At 41.9% G+C, this 26,325-nt stretch overlaps 1 protein-coding gene across 1 annotated transcript in view; it reads left to right on the forward strand.

Annotated features, from left to right (window-relative positions):
• Window positions 1-991: 991 nt before the first annotated feature.
• Window positions 992-26,325, forward strand: part of LOC134420958 (von Willebrand factor D and EGF domain-containing protein-like) — a 173,135-nt gene continuing 147,801 nt past the window's right edge. Inside the window, exon 1 of the mRNA XM_063161349.1 lies at window positions 992-1,167. Coding sequence (XP_063017419.1) covers window positions 1,071-1,167 — 97 coding nt within the window. The 5' untranslated portion in view covers window positions 992-1,070. The remainder of the gene's footprint in view (window positions 1,168-26,325) is intronic.

A 26,325-nucleotide genomic window follows, 5' to 3' on the forward strand; every position in this document is an offset into this window, starting at 1 on the left:
GCATTAAGGTGGGAACTGCATTGTCACACAATGAACTCTGTTCACATGGAATAAAAGCAGGAACCATGTGGCAGCAACAGGGCACCTTGAGAGACCAAACTTCAGAGAAATGTGATGGTGCTGATGCCTTTTTGGGGCTACCTAAAGCAGAGGCTAGACAAAATTAAGAGAATAAAAAGAATTTCTATTTATTGAAGGGCATCCAGGTACATTTTGGGCAGATGAAGCCCCCCCCAGGGGCTACACCCAAAATGGACCACAGGTTTTCTTAGAAGTTTGGACCATAATATTGGGGGTTAATCTTCCAATTACAGCTTCAGGTATTGAAGTTATTTAGCCCCAGTTTCCTCCCCCCTAACTCACTTTTGTTTCCATCTCTCACGGCCTGAGACAGGAAGGTGTGCTTGGTTCTCAAGCCTAGAGAGGAATTGTTGTGTCTGACCAAAATGTCAAGGCGGCAGCTAATGCTCTGTGTGGAGTTTAGAGCTGTACGCTGAAGAACTGCAGGATTACAGATATATGAAAAATATATAAAAGCTAAAATCCTAAGGCACCAGAGCAACCTGAGTGATGGAATTCTTTGTCTCTGTGCTCCATTCTGTCACTCTGGCTGCTGTCACACTGAAAAGCCCCTCTCATTGCTCAGACGTGACTGCAGCGATCTCCACTCAGTGCTGGCTGCTCCAAACCCTGAGGAGCAGCACGTTCCCAGCCCCAGCTCCTTTGGGATCAGCTCTCCCAGAGAGGCTCAGGCTGTCCTGGAGCTCAGGGACAAATCCAGGCAGCTGCAGCCACAGCAGCTGCAGGGACACGTGTGCTCTGTGTGTGTGTCAGTGTGTGTGGCTGGAGGGCTTCCCTCCTGGAAATTCTGGCATCAATGACACGGCAAGCCCTCTCCAAGAGAGTGCACTGAAAAGAAAGAAAGAAAGAAAGGCGGGGAGGGGAAAAAAAAAAAAATATATATATATATACAGGCAGGCGGGCTGATGGCTTTTCCTGCAAAGTTTAGGACTTCAAAAGTTCACTTGTGAGCAAGTGCAGATGCAGGGATAAAAGCTGCCCTGGACACTATGCAGCAGCCCCTTCCTCCCCATCAGCATCTCCAGCTCGCTGCCTGCCTCTGCTGGATCCCCTTGCTGGCCCTCAGTGCTGAGTCAGCGATATTAGGTAAGGATTTTGTGCTTTTTAATTACCTGATGGGTGTTTGGGGGATAGAGTTTGTGTGTATTTGAAGCTGAGATGATCTTGTTTGCGTTTACTTTTGAATGTGGGTTAGAGTGACAGGGGGCTATTATTAGAAAGTCTCCGAAATAGGATGGGAGTAAGGTTAAAATAAACACCTAAAGTAATGAAGAAGGTCACACTGAAAGCCAAGCACACAACGTATGTTGATCATTACAGGACATTCTCTTTCCTTTGCTACATTTTTTTCAACAAAAAAAAAATTTAAAACCTGTGAAAATTCTTACTTCCTTCTAGAGAAAAAAAAAAAAAGTAAAATTATTTAAGGAGTATACATAACATTTTCCAAAAAATTGAATAAATGAAACAAACCATAAAAGAAGAAAAAAAAAAAAGACTTAAAATAGCAAAAATAGCATTCTATTCCTCTAGGAAAGAATTATATACACCATATATCAGAGGAACATTATAGATTAGTTAATTACACATATAATAATCATACACAGCTCTACAGCCTCTAGCAATAAAAAGTTCTTGAGTAATTTCTCTACTACTGTACACATTAAATGTGAGTCTTGTGGGTTTGAAGGGGACATAGATTTCACACGTGTGGCTTGTTTATACAGCTTTATTAATTGAACACAAAAATACATTGAGAATCATGTTAGACATTATTCAGCTAGTGAAAACTGAGTTAATAAAAGAAACTGAGAAAAGCAAAGAGCGTAGTGCTGTGAGTGATTATGGGTTCAGCCTTGGCAAACTCTGCAGAGGCGCTCCCTTTTAAAGGAAATGTGTTGCAATATTTTACAGTATTTAATTCCAGCAGAGTCCCAACTGGTCCTAGCAGTGACTGTCAGCCAGCCCTCATTAGCTCCATGAAGATAAAACAATTTGGAGCTCTCCTCACTTGAATATCAAAGGGTCACCCAGAAAGTTCTGCAGGACTGAACTCAAAGCAAATGACCTTATCGCCTTTATCTTCAAACAATGCCTTTAATTTCTGAAACCTTTTGAAGGGTTGCCAGTTTTGTGGAGTGTGGCAGCAACTTATCAGATAGAACAGGCTTTTCATCAGGGGGAAAGGACCTTTTAACTCCTGGTAACTAAGTAACTGTATTTTCCACTGTACTTTTCCTGCTGCAGGTAATATGTATGGACACACTCATTAAACTGGGAACACAAAGGAATTAAGTATTGTGCTGTCTCTTAGGTGATGCAGAAGGATTTATCAGGCTTGTTGTAAGGTTTTTTTTTTTTCATAAAGTGAACTTGGAGTAAATGGAACTGCTCGAAAAAGTTTACATGCTGACAGATTGGGCTGTGAAATTACAAGGATATTAACAGAGCCATATGCTGTTTACTTTTGTACTCTAATAAACCTACTAATCCCATAAGAATTTAATGGTGAATAAGAAAGATCTGACCAAAGAGCTCTTTGCAGATGCTGCTTTTTTTTAAAAAAAAAAAAAAGATGAAAAAGTAATTTAAAGACTAAGGAAGAACTTTATAATCTTCTGCACTCTTAATTTAGGTAATGAAGCTCCCTGTGAATGAGGGAATTCTCAATATTTGGGGTTTTTACATTAAATCCCAAGACTGAGAAACACAAAAATGTTACCAGCAATACCCATAGCTGCTCTCTATTACAGGACTAAGCACCAGGGACAAAAGCAACGCAGTGAATCACAGATGTGGGAGGGCTGACACAGCACAGCTTGTCAGACTTTTCTGAGAAGAAATTCAGTAAATAAGTCAGTCAGGAGAAAAAGGCAATAGATTTTTTTACAGTGGTATCTTACAGAAAAACATTTATCTTAAAACAGTTGCTTGTAACAACACCAGCAAAAAGGAATTTCTCCCCATCCCCTCTGGAGCCTTTTCATAGTGTACAGCTGAGAAAGTTTTTAATTTGGATTTGAGTTTCCTGCAAAGGTACCCTTGAAACTCCCAAAATCCACGGGGGCTTCACTGCAAGGTGTTACATATGTAATGAACTCAGCTACAATTAATTGTTTGCAAGTGTGCTCCTGTGGGTTTCCCTCAACTCTGAAACACATAAGAAGAAATTTGAGCATATCCAGAGGTGGAGAAAGAGAAAAGAGAGGGTGGTGCCAGGGGAAGGGCAGGTGCCTACAGCCAGCATGGAAAGGTGGTGTATTTTCCAGTGACCCAAGAGGTCTAATTTGATTTAAGAAAGTAAATGGAAATAGTCAAAATATGGAAAATAGTCAAAATGGAAATAGGCAAAAACCACTCAGTATATCTTGCAATCACACGAGCCCTGGTCTTGTTTCGTACAGGAGTGAAATGAAAATCAGAGTATCTAATTTGCTTTCTGTTCTACCCACAAGCAACCCCTGATTTCACTGTGATTTTCTGCTGCAAAACCTGAGTGCCATGGGCTGGGCTGTCCACCCAGAAAAAAAAACTCTGCTGGAGCTCAGAAGGCATTTCCCCATGAGTATTCCAAAAGGAACCGATCAAACTATTCAGGACTTCCCTCACCTGCTTCAAGTACCTGCCACAGGTGACAAACTCTCCCGTGCCTTGGTCAGGCTCAGACATTCCACACAGATCTCCAGCATCACCAGGGAGCCCCAGGGCTTCTTCCACCCCAGGGTCCCTGAGCAGAGAGGGCTCTGACACCCAGGATCTGCAATCCCCGGAAACAGCTTACAGGGATCATTCCTGTACCTCTGGAAATAGCCCTGGGATTATTCTGGCTCTGTGGCTTTGCTCTGTGGCTTTGCACAGCAGACACTCACAAGCAAACAACAACCCACTGAATGCTTTCCTGTGGAAGCGGAGCCAAGAGCCCTGGCCATGCCAGAAAAATAGTAACAGGGGAGAGGAACAACCTTTACCATATGTTTCTCTCCCAACATTAGTTTTATTCATCAAAAGTTGTTTACACGCTAATATTTTATTTTCCTCTTTTGACATTTTTTCAATATTAAATACCACTGTGGCCTCACTGTCTGGAATTATCACAGAGTCCCAGAACAGTTTGGGTTGGAAGGGACCTTAAAGACCACCTGGTTTCAACTCTCCTGCCATGGGCAGGGCTGCCACCCACCAGATCAAGCCACTGGCCCAAATTAAGACAGTTTGTATTTTTTAAACTAAGATAGAAATCTGAATTTATCTGATTTTGTGCTGTCAAAGGGAAGCAAGGCTTAATTTCTGCTTGCTGATACCTTTTTCGTTCCACTCCTTTTTACCTGAAGGACAAGGGCTCTGCCACTTCAGGGAAAGTTCACTCATAAGGAAGGCAAAATTGGGCACTGTTTCAGTTTAGGGGTGAAGGAATCTCTGTCACCTTCATTTATTGACTCTCCTGACCTGTACTGGTGTGCCACCATTGGATTTTAGAACTCTGAAGTTTTCAGGGAAATATTTTTCGGTCACACATTTGCTTTTTAATCTTCTGATGAAAATTAATGATTGTCTTCAAAGTTATACAGGCTCAAAGATATGGTTGGTGTGAGAGGGCTGTCTCTCATCTGCATCTCCCGAGGATTTGCCTATTTCCCATTACCCTGCCAAACATGTAATCTGTTTAAACCCCTTAGCAGCTATTTACTACTCTGCCCTGTGCTAAAATTGAGAATCAATTTATTACACACTGCTCATAACAGTATAGGACATCCATGGCCAAAATATTTCCTCTAATGGTCCAGTTCCTCAGAGTTATTTTGTCTCAGGATGCCAGACCTGAAGAAGCATTGTGCACATCCAGCTCCCCTGGCAATCGATGGGAGTGGAGACAAATCAGTGTTTGCTGCTGGGCTGACAAGACAGATCCCTGCAGAGAGGGAGAATCATCCCTCTGCCTCCCTGATGGCATGGGCACCTGCACTGCCTCAAGGTCATGAGCAAAACCCTCTGCTGAGGCTGAGAGGGGTCCCAGGAGTCACAACCCAGCCCCATCAGCTCTGGCGTGGCTCAGAACTGGCACAAAAACTGTAAATTTGAGGGCAATAAAAATGCTCAGCCCCTTGCTACTCTCCCTGTAAGGCCTAAGTCAAATGGCCACACACAAACTTGAGGGGACACAAAGTATTCCTGGTGGGTTTTAGTCTGCTTAACAGGTTTTAGGTGGGCAGTACTTGAAATTCCCCCCAAATTCCCATTGTTTTCAATGAGAAATGATCCATTTACCTTCCACAATGCTGTAAGTTCTTTATCATATAACTATAGTAGGAGAGCAGAAGGAAAAGTTAATCCTGAATTAGCTTCATTAGAGAGAGAATTTATCTTCCAATTGTTCCTACTTCTTCCTAGACCACTTCTGTAGCCTATTAAAATAATTTGAGCATTGGAAATGGCTCTTTTCACCAGACACATTTAATCCCTTTTTTTGTGCCATAAGCTTGCTGCCTCAAGAAGCTGGGAACATTGTGGAAATACCATTTTGTTGATTTTGGACTGGACTGCATCTCTTTGAATTTTTTGCTGGGATAAATCCTCAAGGCAGCTAGATTACTGATTTTGTCTAAAAATGTGTTTCCGTGGAAGATTTGTACTGACATTTTTGGTACTTACTACCTGGATGAAGTGTTGGACGTTGCCAGTCCCCTGCAGAAATGGATATTGTCTTTAACATGGTGTGCAGCACGTTGCTTGTTTAAGGATTTTGAAGCTCTTTTTCAAAGTAGCATATTTTACCTTTAGTTATGACCTTTATTAGTGTCATTGTGACAGCTTCATTAAGTGTTTTGCCTCAGGTAGAGATTATTTATGGTGAAATCTGAAAAAACAAGGATTAGATTGAAGAATATTTTTATCTGTCTCTGAAACAGCACTAAAGCCATGTGTTAGTGCAAGTAATTGTTTGTACAGCTTTTCTGGGAAGAGTTTTCTACTTTAAGCTCTTAGGAGATTTACTTAATGAGAGTATGGACTCATTTGCTTCTTTCTGACACATCTTATTTTGATTATTCTGACGTCTATTACTTTGATTGCTGTGTTCACACTGCATGGCATCCACAGGGAGCCACCAGGGAATATTCTACATATTGAAAGGGAAAAAAAAAATTGATTGCCTAATATAGCTGAGGGATTGTAGTAGTCTGCTCTGCTCCTTTTGCTGGGTTTATATTAATTCATCGATTGAGAACAAGTTTGCTTATTCCCCTATTTTTATTTTTTTTCCCCTGCAAAGCAGCTTCCAAAAGCTGGATAGCAAATTATCTGCTTACCACAGTAATGTAATGCATCTCCTGTGGTAGCTGAAGTGTTTTACAACTCAACTGTCCCTTGGCATCTTTGTGTGCTGACTGCTTCAGTAAGAGCCCCCTCCTGAAGTGTTTGTTAATCATTTCAGCAGCCACTGCTCTTCCCCCTGTCTGTGAAATCTCTGTCATCATAACTTTGGGAAACAGTTAAATTTAAGGCAGGTATCCCAATCACATCCCATCATTTATATGCACACACTGGTCAACTTTATTAAAACACGGTTCCTATGAATTTGGTTAATAGAAGCTTAACCATTAAGAGATTATTAAAAACAAAAAAAAAAAAAAACAAAAAAAAAAAAAGCAAGAGCAAGAAAGGCACCCAAAGAAAATCTTCAAGTGATATCAAAATACATCCAAATGTTCTCTTGGCAGCCAGTACTCTTTTAGCCCACTGGTTTACCACTAAGCCATTAAAAACAAAACAAAACAAAAATACAAAACAAAAACCAACTAAACAACAAACAAAAAACCCTCATGGAATTTTATCTCACTGATATCCTGATATCACCTGCAGGTCTGTATGAAGAGCAAAGGAAGGTAAAATTCAGGCAGCGGCTTATTCAACACCTAAGCTAATGTTTTGTTAGTCATAACTAATTAAATAAAAATTTCTTTAGAATTAGCATTATTTGACTTCACTGCATCCATCAGATGTGTTATTTGTTGATCTGGTCCAGGTGCTAGATCAGACCAATTCACAAACATGATTCAGAATTTGCTTGAATCTTTTTTGTCCCTTTCCTCCAATTATTTACTTTACAATCATCCGTGGGCTTGCTATAAAACTCCATGTCTGTGACTCAGCCTCCCTCAACAGCACAGCACAGATGCTTTGATTCACCCAGGCTAAATTATCATCAGCTCTTTTCTTAATGGACTAGAGGAAAAAATGTATAAAAAATCACAAAGCCATTTGCTCTGTTTTTCTATTAGATGTTAAGATTAAAGCTGGCAACAAAGACATAAACAGGATGAAATCTAATTAATTTGTTGGTTTCCTTCTGCAAGAAATAGAAGGAAAATGAAGAGCAGGCTATTTCCTATCCCACTGTACCTGCAACTCCCTCTTCAAATGCTAAAATACATGGACATTTGATATTCTGAATATGTATAAAGCAGGATAAAGGTTTAAGAAATCTATCCTTTCCTTTAGCTAGCCCAGAAGTTTTTGCATCCAGCAGAGTCTTGTGAGTGCCAGACACCCACATCCCATAAACTTCCTGGAGCATTTGGGCTCCTTTTCTCCCATATTATCCTTTTCTCCCATATTATCCTTTAACTCACAACTGTTAAATATACAAACCCTCCAGCTTCAGATAATTTTCAGTCTTTTGCCAGGTTTATTTTTCTTCCAATTGATCATGCAGCAGAAATTCCCTGGGAGAGCTGGAGTGCCCCAGAGCATTCCCAGGCTGGAGCAGAGATGCTCTTGGCTCCCCCTGCCCTCGCTGGGTGTGGGTTCAGGGCAGGACAGGCTGTGCCATCCCCTGTGGGCTCAGCAAATGCCCTCACGAGGCTCAAGGAAGCTTTGCCATTCCCTTGGGGACTCACAGCACATGGAATTTCTCAGTGCTGGATGTGTTCAGGATGAGGTTTGGCTCAAGCCCTGTCCTGGTGTGAAGGCTTTGGGCTCTCAGCTCTGATGTGTTCAGGAGAGCTGGGCTGGGGCTGCAGGCAATCCCTGCACAGTCCTTGCATGTCCCAGAGGGATTTCACAACTCCTTGCTCCTCCTGACATGATTGCTGCCTCACGGTGCAAACAGCTCTGACATAAATCATAAATCTGCTTCCTGCCCACGCCAGTCCCTCGCTGCTTCTCTCCCTTTCCCCAATAACTGATATCTTCATCATGAAAATCCCCCACAGTTATTCCTGCTGCTTCCTAAAATCTGCTATCCACGAAGATTTCCTATTCTGTTTGCTATTACCTCTACTCTGCATGGGTGTGGAGACACTTTCTCTCATTAATGCACCTCTGACAATGTTATCCATCTGCTGTTTCCAAACAACTTCATCTTCTGTCTTAGACCTGAGCTTGCAGTTTTCCTCCTGAGAATACCAAGCACCCCCATGAGGTGCTGGAAGGATGTGAGGGGACCTGGAGAGCTGTCCTTGGTCAACCCCACCCTGGTCCCAAGGCACAGAAACCCTCACAAGGGCAAAAAAACTGTGTGGGAATAAGGCAGGAGCTTCTTCACCATTCAGAAAAGCTGGAGGCAGAAACCCTAAGTGCCTGATTAGCTGGAATACAACCAGCTCTGGAAACAAAAAATCTGGGGTTTGTGGTAGCATCAGGTTTTACTTTTTAAGACCCTTAGAAGACAACTTTAGGTTGTTTTCAATGGGGCTAAACTGAGTATGGAACTAAAACACTGCAGTCCTAAAAACGGTGGCACAGGTGGGGACCTGAGGACAGGGAACATCCCTCTGGCCTCCAGAGTTATCCCTGCTTCATGCAATAAGCACAGCAATTAGTGCTGCAGAAATGCTGCAAGAAAAATCACTGTCACAAAAAATAAACCTCACAAATCCACCCATTAAATTGGGGTTTTGCCTCTGTTACAGCCCAGCTCCTCACTATAATTATCTGCATTATTACAGGTTATGTGACTGCCCAAAGAGCTCCTGCTTCAGCAGGAGCAACCACTGCTGTTCCACACAGAGAGCTTTTCTTCTGTCTGATTGCTGCAGACAACTGCAAACATTTGGAAATTTGAATATTTTTCCACTGAGACATAACCAGGAGAGGCCCAAAGTGTTAACTGATATTTTGTTGATGACTGCTGGCAAGACAGATGTTGTGTTTGAGGATACAGGAACAACTGGATCAATCTCTTCTGCCACAGACAGGTGCCCTCAGAGCTGCTCCATCAATTATGCCACAGAGAAGATCTTATCTGAACTGCTTCACTTTCTATTAGCAATTAAATACATCTTGAAATGAGGGCTTTGGTGTCAGTGTCCCATGTGTTCAGTAAAGGTATAAATACCTGTGATGGACAGCAGCTTCAATGGCATAATGTATATATGCTATTTATAAAAAATAGTAATAAAGCAGTTCTGGCATAGTTAGATGAGTAAATAGACCAATCATCAATAGATCAATACATGTTATTTTGGTCAAACCTTATGCTCAAGTGCATGAGCCTTCAAATTCTTCCTTTCCTAACATAAAACCTTCACCAACAATGAAATTTTCATTCAAATTTCTATAAAAAGTTTCATTAACAGCATGTAAAATAAACAACACTTAAAATTCATGACCAGCTCTAACCACAACATACTTCTTATTTTTTTTTTCAGAAGAATGAACAAGCTGAATAAAAGGGGCAATACATTTCAATTTTAGTAATGATACTTGTTTGTGAGTCCCTAGCAATGCAGAAAGGAGTGATTTATGTTCATTTGTGCTTGGGAAGCAATGCCTTAAAACACCAATTTTCAACTTCTTTGTTTTAATCAGAGGTCCTTTTATGCCAAAAGAAAGCCATGGACTGTCCTGCACCCCCTATTGTTTCATGCTTAAGGGAAGGTATAAGGCAACTAGATATTTTGCATGAAGAAAAAGGGATAAAGAGAACCTGATTTCTACTTTACAAAGAGCATCATTTTGCTTAAAGGACGGGACTCCTTAATTTGGGATATTCTGGAAGAGCCTGGAGCTGGGGCAGCAGGCACAGCAGACAGGGATATATTGGAGCAATTTCTGTGTGAAGGGCTGGGGGCTCTTGGCTTATTTGTGACATGAGCTGAAATCTGACATCTCAAGAGCCCTCATAACTTAAATAATATTTCAGCCTATAAGATATTCCTGGGAACACCCATTTCCTAATATCAGAGGCTCTGAGCAAGGGGCTGGAAATATATTCCCTGCATCCAGAGTGGGCAGCTGTGGATTACAGAGGCTGCTCCTGATCTTGCTCTTTATTCATTTCCAATAACTTCTTCAAGGCCACGAGCTTATTCCTGCTCTTTAAAGCCACCTTCATTTCCTAAAGTGTTGCCTAGCACTAAAGTGCTCTGTTAAGCTGCTGCCATGTTTTTCCATTCTGCTAGAAAATATTGTTCTATATAGTTTGATTTTAAGAGTGCCTTCTGGCATCCATTTGGGGGAAAGGCACTACATAAAAGCAAAATCAATACAAGGGACAGTTATATTTCCTGAGCTTTTTCGTTAGCTGTAAAATATATACATTCAAGGAGGGAGGAGGAAAGAATGTCATTTCTACCCAAAGTGAAGGAGGACAAGACAAAGCGTGGGAGAACTTGCATGAATGTTCACTGATGGCAGCACAGGCTGTGCACAGGCAGATCTCTGATCTCAGCACATCCAAACACCCCCAAAAACACTGGTCTCTCCTGTGACAGGCACCAAGCCGTTGGAAAAATGCAGAAATAGATCTATTTTTAAAAGAGATTGATCCCTTGATTTGTTCTTAATGTTTGTTAAAGCCAAAATGAACATTGGCTGAATATTCACAGGTAAACTTTGCCTTTGTTCAGTACCAAGAATTTGGCTTGGCATCATTTTATTGTTCTTTTCTTCATTCTTTCTCAAATCTCCACTGAACTCCACCCATGTTATCTTTGCTATTTTCCCCCAAAATATTAATCTTTTGACCTGAGCATACTGTCCTTGGCTAAGTCCTCATCACCTCAATGATAAATTTTCTAAGATTTGCAAGCAAAGAGCTGGAACAAATTCTGAAAAACTGTAATCTGTATTTCTACAATTTTGAACTTAAAGATATTGTACTAAGTTTTTATCAGAATCAAATCATTGCTGCATGGTTAAAGCCCAGCTGAAAAATTAAAATTCAGACTGCTAAATGAGCCAGTATTCTGACACAGGTTACCAAACCAGAAAGGCAAATATCTTATTTTAGCTTGGAGTAAAATTTCAAATCACAGTGTCCATTCAGTATCAGCATGCAATTATGGGAGTGAGGCATTGCACACAAACCTATTTTTTTTTTCACTCTCTTTTTTTAATGCAGGCCTTCTACAATGGCATTTTCATTAGCAGGAAATACCTGTTGTCTGTAGAAAAATAATTTGTCTTGCTTTTTGAAGACTAAATTACCTTCTCTAAAAGATTAGCTGAAAACCACTGTAAAATTCATAGGCATTCCACGTTGAATAACAAAAGTTTTGCTTCTTTCTGGTGACCCCTAGTGATGCATTTTGTGAGAGAGTTCAAGAGTAAACCCAGCATGTTATTTACTTCTGCAACGCAGATAAGGCATCTGGAAGATTTTATCTGTGTGATTTTGCCACTAGCCCATAATTCAGGGAACTGGAAAATAAAGGCCCAGGAAAGTTATCATTGTGGGATTGTTGATTTGAAACCCAAGTGGAGCTGGGGAGGAACGTGAGCTGGCAGGCACAGACAGCACCAAGCAGCATCTGTGGGGCAGCCACTGCCCAAAATCAGCCTCCTGGGTTTAAGGGACCGCTTTCATCACGTGCTTGTCACCAAGGAGGTTTTACACAGCTCTGCCCATATTTGCCTCATGATCTCAGTGTCGCAGACATCGTTCATGAAAAATCTTTTCTTTAGGATTTTTCCTCCTGGGAAGCCGAGAAGCCTCAAGAACAAAATGTAAACATTGATTCTCCACTGCTGTAGAATGCAACAGGTGGATCTTTGATTGGCCCATGTTAGTTGTTTGTAATTAATGGCCAATCTCAGCCCAGCTGGCTCAGAGTCCAAGCCACAAGCCTTTGTTATCATTCTTTGCTATTCTATTCTTAGCTAGCCTTTCTTCTATTCTTTTAGTATAGTTTTAATGTAATATATATCATAAAATAATAAATCAGGCTTCTGAAACATGGAGTCAGATCCTCATCTCTTCCCTCAACCTGAGACCCCTGTGAACACCATCACATAGCAGTGCTGTTATTTAAAGAAACTCCCATCCTGTTTTGCCCCCTCTCAGGGCTCTCAGTGAGGTAAGACAGTGAAACAGACAAGAATTGGGCAGCAAAATGGGAGAAAAAGCAGCTGTTGAGAAGAATTTAATTTTTATTTTCACAGATATCCAACATAGACATCAAAACTCATTTCAAGCTTATTTATTTCATGAGGGTGCAGCAGAAGGATGCCTCTGTCCCTGTTTGCCTGGTCGTTCTATTCCATGACTGAGAGGCAGAGCTGGCTGAGCAGTAAATCCAGCAGGAGAGAGCTCCAGGCTGTGTCCCAGGGAAGGGCTGGGTGGTAGCCCACAGCCAGCCCTGCCCTGCCCCTGCAGTCTCACACTGTGGCCCATACAAACAGAATTCACAGAATTCACAGAAATGAAGGTTGGAAGAGACCTCCAAGATCATGGAGTCCAACCCATGACCCAACACCTCAACTAAACCCTGGCACCCAGTGCCACATCCAGGCTTTGTTAAACACACCCAGGGATGGGGACTCCACCTCCCCAGGGAAACCATTCCAGAACTTTAGCACCCTTTCTTTAAAAACTTAATCATAGCAGCAAGGTGGAACTTCACATTTTTAGCAGGCTTTGTTGCATGTCTCTGTACCCTGCTCAAACAATTGAGTCTTGGTTTGATAGTACACGAAAATAGAAGAGTGTGTGTGTCTAATTTTAAACTTGTGTTATTTAACATGCAATACCATGGGAAATTCAAGGCTGTTGGTCCTGTCCAGCTCCACTGATTTTCACTGGGAACAGAACAGCCTTACAGTGAACAGAGCTTGGCTCATTTTTTCATTGTAACAGCTGTCCTCAAACTCATTTTCATTAAAAAAACATTAAGATCAGCCTTACATGTCACAGATTCCCCTTTGCATAGTTTTACATTTTTTTCTCCTGAATCAACCTATTGAAAAAATAACATTTATCATCTTGATGTCTGAATTGCCAAGGCAAAGGAAGGCAAGAAAATTCCCCTTCTGTTTTTATAGCAGAAAATTTATTGCAGGTTGCCAGAATCTGGAGTGATTAAGTCATATTAAAGACATTTCTGCCTCCTGAAATTTTATATTTGGTTAAAGAACACAGTTTGATTTTGTATGTGACAATATTTCTTCACTGTAATACAAATATTTCTGTCCTTCCCCAATGGGTCACAATGAAGTCAATAAAATATGCACCGAAGAAATGCAAGCAGCATTTGGCTCAATATAAAGATTGATAATGTAACCACCTTAAAATGTACTTTTTATCATCATAAGTCTCTCCTGGTTTTTTATAGTTTTCAGTGAGCAAAACAATCCATCATACTTGAACTTCATACACAATCCTGGAGCCAATATTTAGTACAAGTCAATTTTTAATTATGATATTTTTATAAAATCTACAATTTATTTCCTGACTTTGTAAAACACTTTAAACAGCAAGTCATGGATATAAATTATGCAAATCTCAAGGGATCCCAGATTCATTAATCTGACTGGATTTCACAGCAAAGCAGAACAGAGCACAATTGCCTGGCTCTCCCTCTGACACCCCAGAGCAGCAAAGATGGGTGCAGCACTGAGGCACAGTGTGAAATCACCATTTTCCTTTACAGCAGACTGGTTTTTTAACCTTTTTAATCAAGTGCTTTGAATACGTCTTGCACTCTCATTTCTAGGGCTAAAGGAAAATGGGTCTTTTAACAGTGAATGTGTCACAGACACATTTTATGGAAAATCCTTTCCTTAGGATTTTTCCTCCTGAGAAGCTGGGAGGCCTCAGGAACAAAATGTAAACAATGGTTATCTGCTGGTGTGGAATGCAACAGGTGCATCTGTGATTGCTCTCATGTGGTTGTTTCTAATTAATGGCCAATCACAGTCAGCTGGCTCAGACTCTCTGTCCGACACGAGCCTTTATCATTCTTTGTTATTCTATTTTTAGCCAGCCTTCTGAGGAAATCCTTTCTTCTCTTCTTTTAGTATAGTTTTAATATAATATATATAATAAAATAATAAATCAAGCCTTCTGAAACATGGAGTCAGATCCTCATCTCATCCCTCATCCTCAGACCCCTGTGAGCACCATCACAGTGAAAGGAGTACAAAGGTTCTCATCTACAGTGCTGCACCAAGAGCAGTGAACCCCTACTCCAAACACTGAGTTTACAGTCAGCCTGTCCATGAACTTTTGGCTGTGCCATTCCTGCAGACAGCCACAGCCAATCCTGCTGGCAGCAGAAGGAAATCTGCCCAGGAGGGCTGAGAGCCCTTTGGGAGCAGCAGCCCCGGGCTGCCTTCTCCCCGACTTTCTGCTTTGAAGGGAAACCAGAAATGCCACTTGTGCCAAACCCCTTCCCCATGGCCTTCTACTGCCACAGCCCAGAGGCTGCAGAGCTACTGGAATGGCTTTTCCCCCAACCTGTGTGGAGCACAAACTCTCTTTTCTCCTTCCCATCTGCCATTCTGCTCCCTTCCCAGGCCATCTCTCCTCTCCACACCCAGCACCTGCTCCTCTCACTTAAGCCAGCTTGTCTGTGCCTCCTTTAAAATAATTTTTTTGTTGTTTTTCAGCTGTTGTCTCTTTTGGTGGCCACCCCAGTCCTGTCCAGCTGCTGTCTCTTCAGGCACAGCTGTGCTGGCTCCATCCCCATCCCCTCCTTTGTGGGCATGGGCATGGCCTGCATCCTTCTGCAGCATTCAGCTGTGGCAAGGACAACAACACAGATGAGTGAGGATAATTTTTGCTCAGGCACAGGAGAGAGAATCACAGGATTTAGCCTGTGTTCTTTAATAAAAAGAGCATTTTGTGTGTCTCTATTTATTTAAAAGTAGGATGGGGTTATTGTCTGGGTCTCAGGCTGCATGAACAGACACCACCCAAGCTCCTGTAGACCAAAGAGAGGAGGGACTACTGGAAGGCAAAGCACCCTGGCTGTTAATCCTTTCCAGCTTCTCTTGCTCTCAGTGCCTTTCCTTTCACTTTGCATGAGACCAGCAGGTGAGAGGGAGCAACTGCAGCATCTGAGGCTGTTTGCTAAAATGGAGAGTAGAGCACGATGGCTTAAAAAAAAATAAAAATCCAATGGCTTTTTTACCTTTCCTAGGGGACAATTCCCACACACTCCATTCTTTTTTCAGCACTTGAAACAGTTTCTCTTCCTATTTACAGAGTAAGATATACAGTCTGTGCTTCAGTTCATATTTTCTGAACTTCAGATGCTCTTCTCCATATTCAAATATCTCACAGGCAAATGCATATCCTTATTTATACTTCTTATATTAACCCAGTTACATGGTGACTATAAAATTCCATAATAAGAAATAAGAGCTCTCATTGCACATTCACAAAGCCCTCCAAAGAACAGAGGAAGAACAGGCCATAAGCCTCATAAATCCAACTTAATTTATTCATAGGAAGAGTGTAAAAATTGGATATTTTTATATTCCAGGATATTTATGATGAGATGGTGAATGTATAAACCTCCCCCAACAAATAATTCAATAATTGATGATAAAATAACAAAATAGATAACAGGTTTCAAAATACTTGCATCAGAGGAGTAAAATATTGTAAACAATAACATGGTTGGTAAGCATTCAATCAAATCTGCAGTGGGTGAGGGCAATAATATGTTTTCAAAACTTCCAGAGCTCTCTGATCCCCTGATCCAGAATCTTCCAGCTTCAGTGTCTGCAGCAGTATGCAGACATTTTCCTTTCAGTAAATATAACCAAATAACCAGGGGAGAGAGATTCTTGGATCATGGTCATTTTTGGTCTCCAGAAAGTTTTTCAGGCATTATAGCCACAAGAGAAAGAGGGTGGTAGGAGAGACCTGTTTTCCCAGTCAGTGTGGCTGGGGGGTATCTCTGGGTTTTTGCTTTCCACACAGAGGACTTGTTTTGGTCACACCCATGTTCTGAGACAGAAAAGAGAGGATTTGGCCAATGCCAGCACACAGAGCTCCCTCAGTGCCAGGACAGAAGCCCCTCCTTAACCAGCCATGCCATGGCTCTTGCTCGGGTCAAGTCCCTTGCTATAGAGGCAAGGGACAAATCCATCTTGGAAAAAAGATATTTTGCTCAAATCACCTAGATCTTTACCTTTCAAAAGAAAGAAATTCCCTGTTTTCCACCTCAAATATGTTGACAGATGTTGCTCTGAAAGCAGATGTTTTCACCACATTCTCCCCTACCCAAGTTCCCCTCCCTGCTATGCACATATCAGCAGCACAAAATGCATCCTCGCTTTCCCTTTTGCTAGGCTAAGCAAATTAATTTCAACCTATACTTTAAAAGCAAGCTCTTCATTCTCCTGATTATCCTAATAGCCTTTCCCACTGCTTGTGCAAATCAGAACAAGCAGGCAGGGATCCAAATGAGCTCTGTACAGTGGCACTAATTTAACTGTTGCTCTACTGTATTTCCAGCACTGCTTTTCACATTGCAGTGGGAGCAGTCACCTCGTGTTCAGATAGCACAGCCTTTTTTTATTGACCCAATTCTATTGTTAATTCTCAGGCTTGCTAATGTACTGCTCTGCCCTGGGAGTGTTCAAGGCTCATTTGTATGTGAGCAGGACTTAAAAGGATTTTTGGAGATGGTTCTGGATATCTGTGTATAAGACATGTGCCTGCTCAATTCAATGGGATTTGCTGGAGGAAGGAGGGAAATGAATGTGCAGCAACAAAAGGAAATTCTGTGACTCAGCTAGAAAGGCAAAAAGCAGGAATCCAGTAAATATCAGTCTTTAGGTTTCGAGAGCCTGGTTCAGTTCCCAGGCTTGATTTTGTAAATAACTAGGTTCTCAGACACTTTTTCTATAAACAATAAGATTCTTAGACAGTCTTCCCATAACAGGCAAAACATTCTGTCCTTGGGCTCTCTGGGAACAGATAGCTGCTCTGGGAACAGATAGGAAGGTTTTGAGAACTTTTCATATCACAGTGAGAACGCTGGTCCTGTGTTCAATAAACAAACCACAGGTATTGTAAAACAAAAGGAGGGGTTAGAGTTTTCTCTGTAACCTATCGTGAGCTTGAATTTTGCAATATGCATGAAGTTAATTAACACTGTTATATAAAGTGGCTGATTTAATCAATACATTGAAGTCAATGCTGATCAACGACAAGGTGTGTTGGCTTCCTTCGCTTTCAACGTTCAGGATAATAGCTTTCACTGCTCAGCTATTCTTCACAGGTTCCTTATCTAAAGCCTCTGTGGCACTCACTGAGGAGGGAGAATTCAACCCAGGAGCCTCACAGGAGAAAAGGATGCACACTCTAGGCCCACTTCTCAACCACTCAGCAATTATGAATGGTTTTTCTTGATAATTTAGATTAGATATCAAGCAAAGAGGACTTTCCTCTCTGGAAGCAAGGTTCTGATTTACAGTATTTCTGCTTATAGAACCTATTTCTCCCATTTAAGATTGTTCAAGTGTTTTTGTCAAGGTCAGTCTTCTGTCAGGGGCCAACAATGCAAAATTTGTGCTTGCGTGATTTTGTGTGATTATGAAATCCTCTCGCTGCTCTCAGAAACTGCAGTACAGCAATCATTCCTGCTTTGTTCTTCCCCATTTAAGTGGCTGTGAAACACTCCACAAAATGCAAATGCAGATCCTCCTGCTCCTTGCCTGACAGCAGCTTACAAAACTGATGGGGAATCTCCTCACAGCTCTGCTTTATTTTATTTTTTTTTCTCCCCCAGGCATCCAGGTGAGTCTATCTTTCTCTACGAAAGATAAGAATTCCTGCTTGCCTTTTTAAAATCCAGCTTAGGGAGCAACAGCCAGCACCATCAAAGCCCCTGTAGTGTCAGAACCTGGGACATCCCTCTGGCTGTCCAGGATGGCCAAGATCCCTGCCAGGGGTCTCGGGGACCCTAGCACAGAGCTCAAAACACCTGTGGGTTTGATTATGACCCATGGAGCAAGTTACCAACCTTAGACAAAGACCTGCAAGCCATGAGAAATTAAGTAGAGTGATTGTGAATTTATCACAAGGTGAAAAAGTAGATGTTCTGGTTCAGAGCAAATTTGGGAGAGGATCCCCAAAGGGGTTCCTGTAGGAAAACAGATTCAATCAGACCCTCCCCCGCAACAAGTCCAGGAGAAACTACCTCCTTGGAGAAAGGTGGAAAGAAACGGTTTATTAAACAATAAAGCCTAAACAGTATTAAACAATAAAAGCCCTTGCTGCTCCGAAAGAGATGACAAACTGAGAAAGTCCCCTCAGCTCACTCAGTCTCTGATCAGTCCCTCAGGCACTGGAAATGTCGCGGGCCAGGCCCAGCCTGGTGGGCCTCAAGTGCAGCTGCCGGTGCTCCCCTGGGTGTTCAGTCCAGAGCAGCTTTAAACAGGTCCAAAGAAGAGGGAAAAAGGAAAAAAATACAGTTAGGAGAACTTCTTTGCCTCAGCTACCTAAACTAACTAACAGCAAAGGAGAGCTCTGTCCCGCTGTCTGTCCATCCACAGACAACACAGTCAGGAGCAGGAATGTGGAAGAGTGAGTGAAGTATCTGAAAACAAACTGCTGCTTCTTCTCTCCCCCCTCCACTCTCTGGAACAAGTCTTAAAGGTGCAAAACTTATTATTCAGCATAAACAGAATGAGACAATTGGGGATAAAAGCATCATATAATCAACCCATGACAGTACATTTTGGGGTTTTTTAGAATGGGGGTTCAGGGGCAAGATGGAGGGATCTGGGCATATCCAGCCTTTCTCCTTCTTCTTGGCCTCCATCTTCTGCTGTGATGTTGGCACTTAAAGATTGGTTTAGAGCAGAAGCTCACTGTCTAACATAGGTGGTAGGTATTGGAAAGTAATTGTAAACATTGTAAATGTAGTTTTTAGCATAAAGACATAACACTGTCCCGGGGGCAGGCAGAATGCCTCCGTCTTGCTGAGCAGATCTCAGCAGGGCAGGAGAAAGAATTTTATAGCTAAGATAAAATGAACAACCTTGAGACCAAGAAATGAAGAGCCCTGACTCTTTCTCCAAGCGCTGGGCTGGGAAAAGAGACTTTGGAAGTTTTCTCTGGGTCACTCTGAGCAGCTAAAGATCCCAACACTGTGGTTTGCCTGCCTCCACCTCCCAGAAGAACATGCCATCCACAGGTCTAGGAGGGACCAATTCCACCCTTTTTCTTTCCAAAGTCAAAGAGGGGTTTTGAAGCAGCAGAACAACAATCCCGTAAGCCCAGACGACCTCAGAGATCACCACAAGTCCCTTCTCCCTTGCTGCGTATTAAATACAGGAAAGTCAGACTAAATACAGACATGTTGAAATAAAACACCTCTTTCTAGAGTGAATTAGATAATAATTTTACCCAAGAGCTGAAGGAGAAGATTACTTATTGCTGTCTGGTGTCTGCAGAGAGCCACAGTTTCATCTTAATGATGCTCTGGCATTCTCACTCCAGCCCTCAGCAAGCACTCACAATTAACATAAAAAGGGTGCTTCTTATGCATTAGTTTCTGTATTTGACTTGAAGAGGCAGATGAATAAAAGTAAATATATGTGAACTGTTAAACCATGGGACTCAATATGGTTCTGGAAACAGGAGATGGAAGTTTTAATTGCAGACAGAAAGATTTTGAGATCACTGAGCTCGCCTCCACCCGACACTAATGGCTGTGGTTTCCCAAATCAAACTCCAGAATTTACAGCCAGGCTCAGCACCCACTCTGCTCAGATCCTTTTCCACAAGCAGTAATGACCACTAATGAAACAGCCAAAAGCCCAGGTGGCTCTCCTGCAAATGTACATTTCAGAGCCCCAGACCTGATCCTGCAGCTGCCAGCTTCACCCTGGGAAAACCATTAGCAGCTGGCTTCACGTCTAGGAAAAGAAAATGAAATATGTTGCATTTTCACAGCCATCAATCAGCAGATGCAGTGCCAGGAAAGCTTCATAATGATGTAGATATCACCAACTGACTTTGCAAAAAAGAAATAAAAAGTATTTTTTGGAGGAAAATGTGTGCAAAAAAACCCAACAACAGATGAGCTCAGTGCGCACCTTGCTTGAGCAGGAGAGGATTGAGGTCAGAAAGCACCTCCTCAGCCAGACAGTGCTCAACCTGCTCCCTAAGGATGGCAGCAGGAGGGCACATTTCAGCCTCAGCACCTCCTCACTGGAGCCATGGCAGGGGGCTCAGCCCCAACCTCACATGATTAAAGCAGTGTCTTTTCCTGCCCTGCTGAGCTTTCTATTATTCTGTGGAGAAGAGAGTTCTGAGAGCAGAAAACCTTAAAATGGAAAAAAAGATGGAACTTTAGAGTTGCACAATGATGCAAGTGAGCCCAGAAATAAAATTAAAGAAAAAAAAAATCAATGAATAAAATGTCACTTTTGGCATTTGATTGGGTTTCCTTCTTCTTAATGTTCTGCAAAATGGCTGAAAATTATCAGCAGCTTCACTGCTCCTAAGTGTTGTATTTCCAAATGGTTTTTTCTGCTTTTACCCCTTTTTATTTATTATCTTCACTGTTTTCCTGAGAGAGACACTGCAATGCTTGGCATGACTCATGCTGTGAGCAATCCTTCTGTGAGAACTGAATGAGAACAGGCTGATAACAAGGGTGATTTCATTAAAAAGAGCTCAGCCCGGTGGTGACTGCTTCCACGGGATGTTATTGAAATTGTGCATGCAGAACCCCAGCTCTGTCATATTGGCTCAGCTCATGTTTTCCACGGCATGGGAGAAAGTCCCTTTGTCAGTTCAGTGGAGAAAGGTTGGAGATGATTGAGGTAAAGCAGCAGGAGGAGACCAATGTGATTAAGTCACACGGCCAACTGGCCATGTATAACACAGTAATGGAGGGGAAAGCAGAGGGCAAACTAAAATTGAGTCAAAAGGACACAGGAGACAAGAGGCTGCACATACAGGACATGGAGAGGGTGCACAGAGAGCTGGTTTGTACAGCAGGCAGAGTGCAGGATTGCCATGCCCTGTATTCAGATCTCCTGTTAATATTGATGGGAGCTCTGCACTCACTGATGCTGGAATGGACAGTCTGTTAAGTGAGCAGGCATGGAGAGAGGCATGTTTAATTAATTTTACAGTCATGGGCAGAAAGGTCAGATGACAGCCTGTGAGTAAAATCCCCAGCAGCCAGATTGGACAAGAGAATTTTTTAAAAAGTACAAGGAAAAAAAAAGTATTTGAGAGGAAAGAAAGGTCAAGTCTGAACTCACTCTGGTGGTTGTTCACACCTCTCCAGCAGAAAATAAGGTCTTAATTTTGCTGCAGGTCACCAGGTAAGAACAGCCTTATTGCAGGAGATCCTGGTCACTTCAGAGACAACATGGTTCACTTTAATTGTTCCCTCTGGGTAGAGCAGTGCAGATACAAGTCACAAAACAGAGCTCACATGAGACCTGGTACCAGCACTCAGGAGAGCAGCCCTGCCTGGCACAATCAGAGACCCACCACTCACCTGAGGAGTGGAAATGGCTACAAATGCATGTGTTCACTGAGAATATATTCATTATTCTGTCCTTTGCCAGTGGATAAGCATGGAACAGTGACAGCTGGAGGTACAATCCCAGGCAAGAGGGTAAGACCCAACTCCTTCCAAGGCAAGAAAGCACTCAGCACCCTGAGGAAGCTGACAGGACAATATCTGGCTATTCCTCATGGCCACAGATGGTGGAGAAAGAGGGAGAGCAGCCTGAGCAGGGCTGGAATAGGGTTAGCCATGATTTAAGGGCTGAGACACCTTGTCTGGGAGATCATTGTTCACAAAACTCCTTTGCCCTGAAGAAGCTGACTGTCGTAGACATCTTTTCTGGAAAATTCTTTCTTTAGGATTTTTCCTCCTGAGAAGCTGGGAGGCCTCAGGAACAAAATGTAAACATTGATTATCTGCTGCTGTGGAATGCAACAGGTGCATCTGTGACTGGTCCATGTGGTTGTTTCTGATTAATGGCCAATCACAGCCCAGCTGGCTCGAACAGAGACACAAATTTTTGTTATCATTCATTCTTATTCTAGTCTTAGCCAGCCTTCTGAGGAAATCCTTTCTTCTATTCTTTTAGTATAGCTTTAATGTAATATATATCATAAAATAATAAATCAGCCTTCTGAAACACAGAGTCAGATCCTCGTCTCTCCTCTTATCCTAAGACCCCTGTGAACACCATCATATGCTGACAGGACACTACCAGGGCAGAGCAAATATTCCCCCTTCCATCTATCAACACATCAAGCCACAGTGGGAAGTTCTCACCAACCAGGAAACCCCAAATGTGCAGCTGCAACCCCAAATTGCACCTCTGCAATTTGCTCCTGGTGCCTGTAAATGGTGATCCAGCCCCTGTGGCACCACCAAGCCCTGGTTTCTACAGGACTGATGCTTCCTGCAGCTCCCAGGACAGATGACAGAGCAGTGAGCCAGTATTTCATGTCACTCTTATTGTGAGCACATGGCTTTAATGCATGCAGTGCTCAAAGTAGCAAAACCCATCTTGGAAATGCCATTTATTTCCAGACAGTGTAATAAAGAAGGAAAAAGCCTAACTGGGTACTTAATTTGCAGTCATTAATTTACTTTCATGGCCTTTGTAGAGTGAAGGCAAAATAATATCAATGTTTAAGGCAAAGGGAATAGTGCAGAGCCATTAAGAGGGAAAAAGAACAGGTAATAGAAAGGGAACATAAATGCATTCAAAATCTCTTTTTTTGCTTCGTTTTTCTCAGAGACATTTCATTACAATCAGATATTTAGCAGTTTATTTCAAGACCTTAATAAGAACACAAGGCAAAAAAATGAGAGAAAGAGCTAAAAATGGGTATACCACCATGAGTAAAAAAGCAAATCATTAGAAACAAAAGTTGCCTTCAAAAATGAACAGAGAACTTCTGACATCCAAAGGGCAAAATCAGAGGTAAAAATTCAGTGCTTAACAAGAAAAAGTGAAAAAAAGGATGGTTTGAGATGCTACAAACCAGCCAGATTGCCTTCCATGCGGGTTCCTCCTAATGATTTGCAACTTGCAGAGTTATTAGGAAAAATTAAGACTGGAATTTGTTACTGAGCTCAGTGCACATAAAACACAGCAACTCATTAGACCTGTGCACATGGATTTGAGAGGCCACAGCTGGACTACTGTGACTAATTTTGATCATCCTGCTGAAATAAAGCTGGACAAATTAGAGGCAGTTCAGAAAGTGAGCTGCAATGCTAACGAGGGACCTGGAAATGTGACCTGAAAGGAAAGAGAAAAGGAAATGAGCTTACCTCTGAGAAGGGAGCACTGGAAGGGGCTGTGATTATTCCTCTTACATGTGGAGCAGGGAGACAACAGCTGCCTATTCCTCATGGCCACAGATGGTGGAGAAAGAGGGAAACAGCCTGAGCAGGGCTGGAATGGGGTAGCCATGATTTAAATGGTGAGACACCTTGTCTGGTGATCATTTTTCACAAAACTCCTTCACCTGGGACTAGAAAAGGACAGAGAAACCTCACAGGTGCATGGCTTAGCAACCTTAAATCCTGCCTCAGAAAACAGGGAAAAAGATGGATTATTAAGAGCCAATTGCAGCATGAGAACCAATTCTCTTTTTTTACAGCATTACTGGTCTGGTAAAAGGCAAGTGTGAGGTGTGGGGTATCCTGCCTTCACCAGCATCTCCAGGACAAGGAGTTAATTGGTTTTGCTAATTTGTAATTGCAGAGCCAGGGAAATGGGGCTGAGTGTGTCCCATCTGCTGAGGTGTCTGACCCCTGAACCCACAGCTGCCCAAAGCAGAGCAAGCACAGAGCCGCTCTTCCCTTTCATGAAAAGCACAGAGGCTTTTTTCCACTCTTTCACACTGAAATGAAACAAATTCTTTTGAAATGTTTAGTCAAAGCACACAGAAAGAGAGGGAAAGGGAGAAAAATCCTTTTCTCCTCCCTTTCCCCACATCCACAACCCCCTAGTAGCTATCAGCCCAGGAGATAATGACATTTGGGAAGTTTTACCCAGGCAGACCCAGAGCAGAGCCCAAGCCCCTCATTTTGTGTTTTCTCATGTGCTTTGATTATGCCAAAGTGCAGAGCTCTCTCCCTTTTCTTTTCTCCCTTTTTTTGCCCTCCAGCAATTCTGTACTAAAAAATCACACAACAAGAACTTCAATGGAGAAACACATCCTGTGAAAACCTCAGCTGTGGCGAGCCAACCTTTTCCTACAGAGGAAAATAAAAAATAAAGATTTCCATCAGAAAGCTCACAGCCTCCTCCAACACCAAGATTCCAGAGGCAGCCAACTTTAGGTGCCTCGTATTTCTGCATATCAGGGTCCTCAGTCAGGCACCCAGAAAACACGGAGCACAGGAGTAATGATCACCCCTGACACGGCTGGAGTGACTTATCCAGCATGACACAGCCCTCATGGCAGCCCTATCCATCACCTCCCCGGGCCAGCATTCCTGGAGTCATTTTTTCCCTCCAAAACATCAATACCAGCTAACATTTTTTAAACACTGCCATCCATTTCAGTCAATCTTATTCTTCATAATTTCAGTTTCTTTCTGTTGGGAAATTGGAGTGTATTTCACAGTGTGAAGTGTCAGGAGAACAACTGCGTCAAGGAACAACATCCTTTCCCCTGCCACTTATATTTGTTTGCTCTTGCAAGATGTACACAGTCACCCCAGCAAGAGATTAACTGTTCTGATGCACCACCACAGCCTGAGCACCTCCCAGACATACTAAAAACCTCAACATTCAAAACCTCTGCATGAGCAGAAATCTGATTTTTAGGTGGTTTCATCTTGCTACACAGCCTTCTGCTGCTTTTTTTTTTTCTTCCTTCATAACATTGGATCATTTAGATAAAATCTTAATGGTGAAGCTGCTGCTTGGCTGGGTTCTCCATGCCATTGCCTCAGCCTATTTATATGCAATAATCTCCCCAAGAGCTTATACTTTTCACTTTTATCAGGCAAAAAGCACGCTGCAATTAACATACAGCATCTCACTCTATTTACTTGCTACTGAATCCAAATACTCAGGGGCAAGCTGTTAGCAGGGAGAGAGTAAAATGAGCACAGAAAATCCATGCCAAGCCCTGAACAGACAGGGGTGTGAAGAAGCCCCCTCGTTGCAGAGCAGCAGGGGAATGCTTGGAATCCTCTCCTCAGAGAGACCTGAGATATTCCCATGAGGAGCACAGCTCCAGCAATGAGAGCTGCTCAGAGAGATAAGTGCTTTGCCAAAAAACCCAAAACCCCCCAAAACGACCCCAAAACAAGCTCCCTGCTAAGAGCACACACCCATTTCACAGAGTTATCTCATGTGTGACAGTCCCTGGGGTTGATGTTGGATGCAGGGACATTCAATGACCTTCCCCAGTCCTTTCCTGCCCTGTTTGCTTTGACCTCCCATTGCAGTGCCCAAGGTCCTGCGGGACCTCAGGACAGCAGGGACAGGCAGCCTGTCCCCAAAGCATCCCTCTCTTTCTCCTTCTGGCAAGGTTTTCCCTTGTGGACAGGGATTTTCCCTCCCCTCTCAGTGTGAGGTGCTAACTCAGCTGCAGTGTTATTTTTACTTGGGCCAGAAGAAGTGATTAATTGGTTTATTCTGTTTAATCTTGACATTGTTTGTTAACAGATCCAACTTCTGCTTGATCTGGCAGGAAAACAACTCTTATTTCAGTTACTATAAAATATATAATAACTATATAATATAGTTAAATATATAATAACTATATAATATAGTTATCATAATATATAATATATAATATATAATATATAATATATAATATATAATATATAATATATAATATATAATATATAATATATAATATATAATATATAATATATAATATATAATATATAATATATAATATATAGTATATTGTATATTGTATATTATATATTGTATATTATATATTATATATTATATATTATATATTACATATTACATATATATTATATATTATAAATATAATATAATATAATATAATATAATATAATATAATATAATATAATATAATAT

Source organism: Melospiza melodia, chromosome 8 (assembly GCF_035770615.1).
Source record: "Melospiza melodia melodia isolate bMelMel2 chromosome 8, bMelMel2.pri, whole genome shotgun sequence".
In the NCBI taxonomy this organism is placed as follows: domain Eukaryota; kingdom Metazoa; phylum Chordata; class Aves; order Passeriformes; family Passerellidae; genus Melospiza; species Melospiza melodia.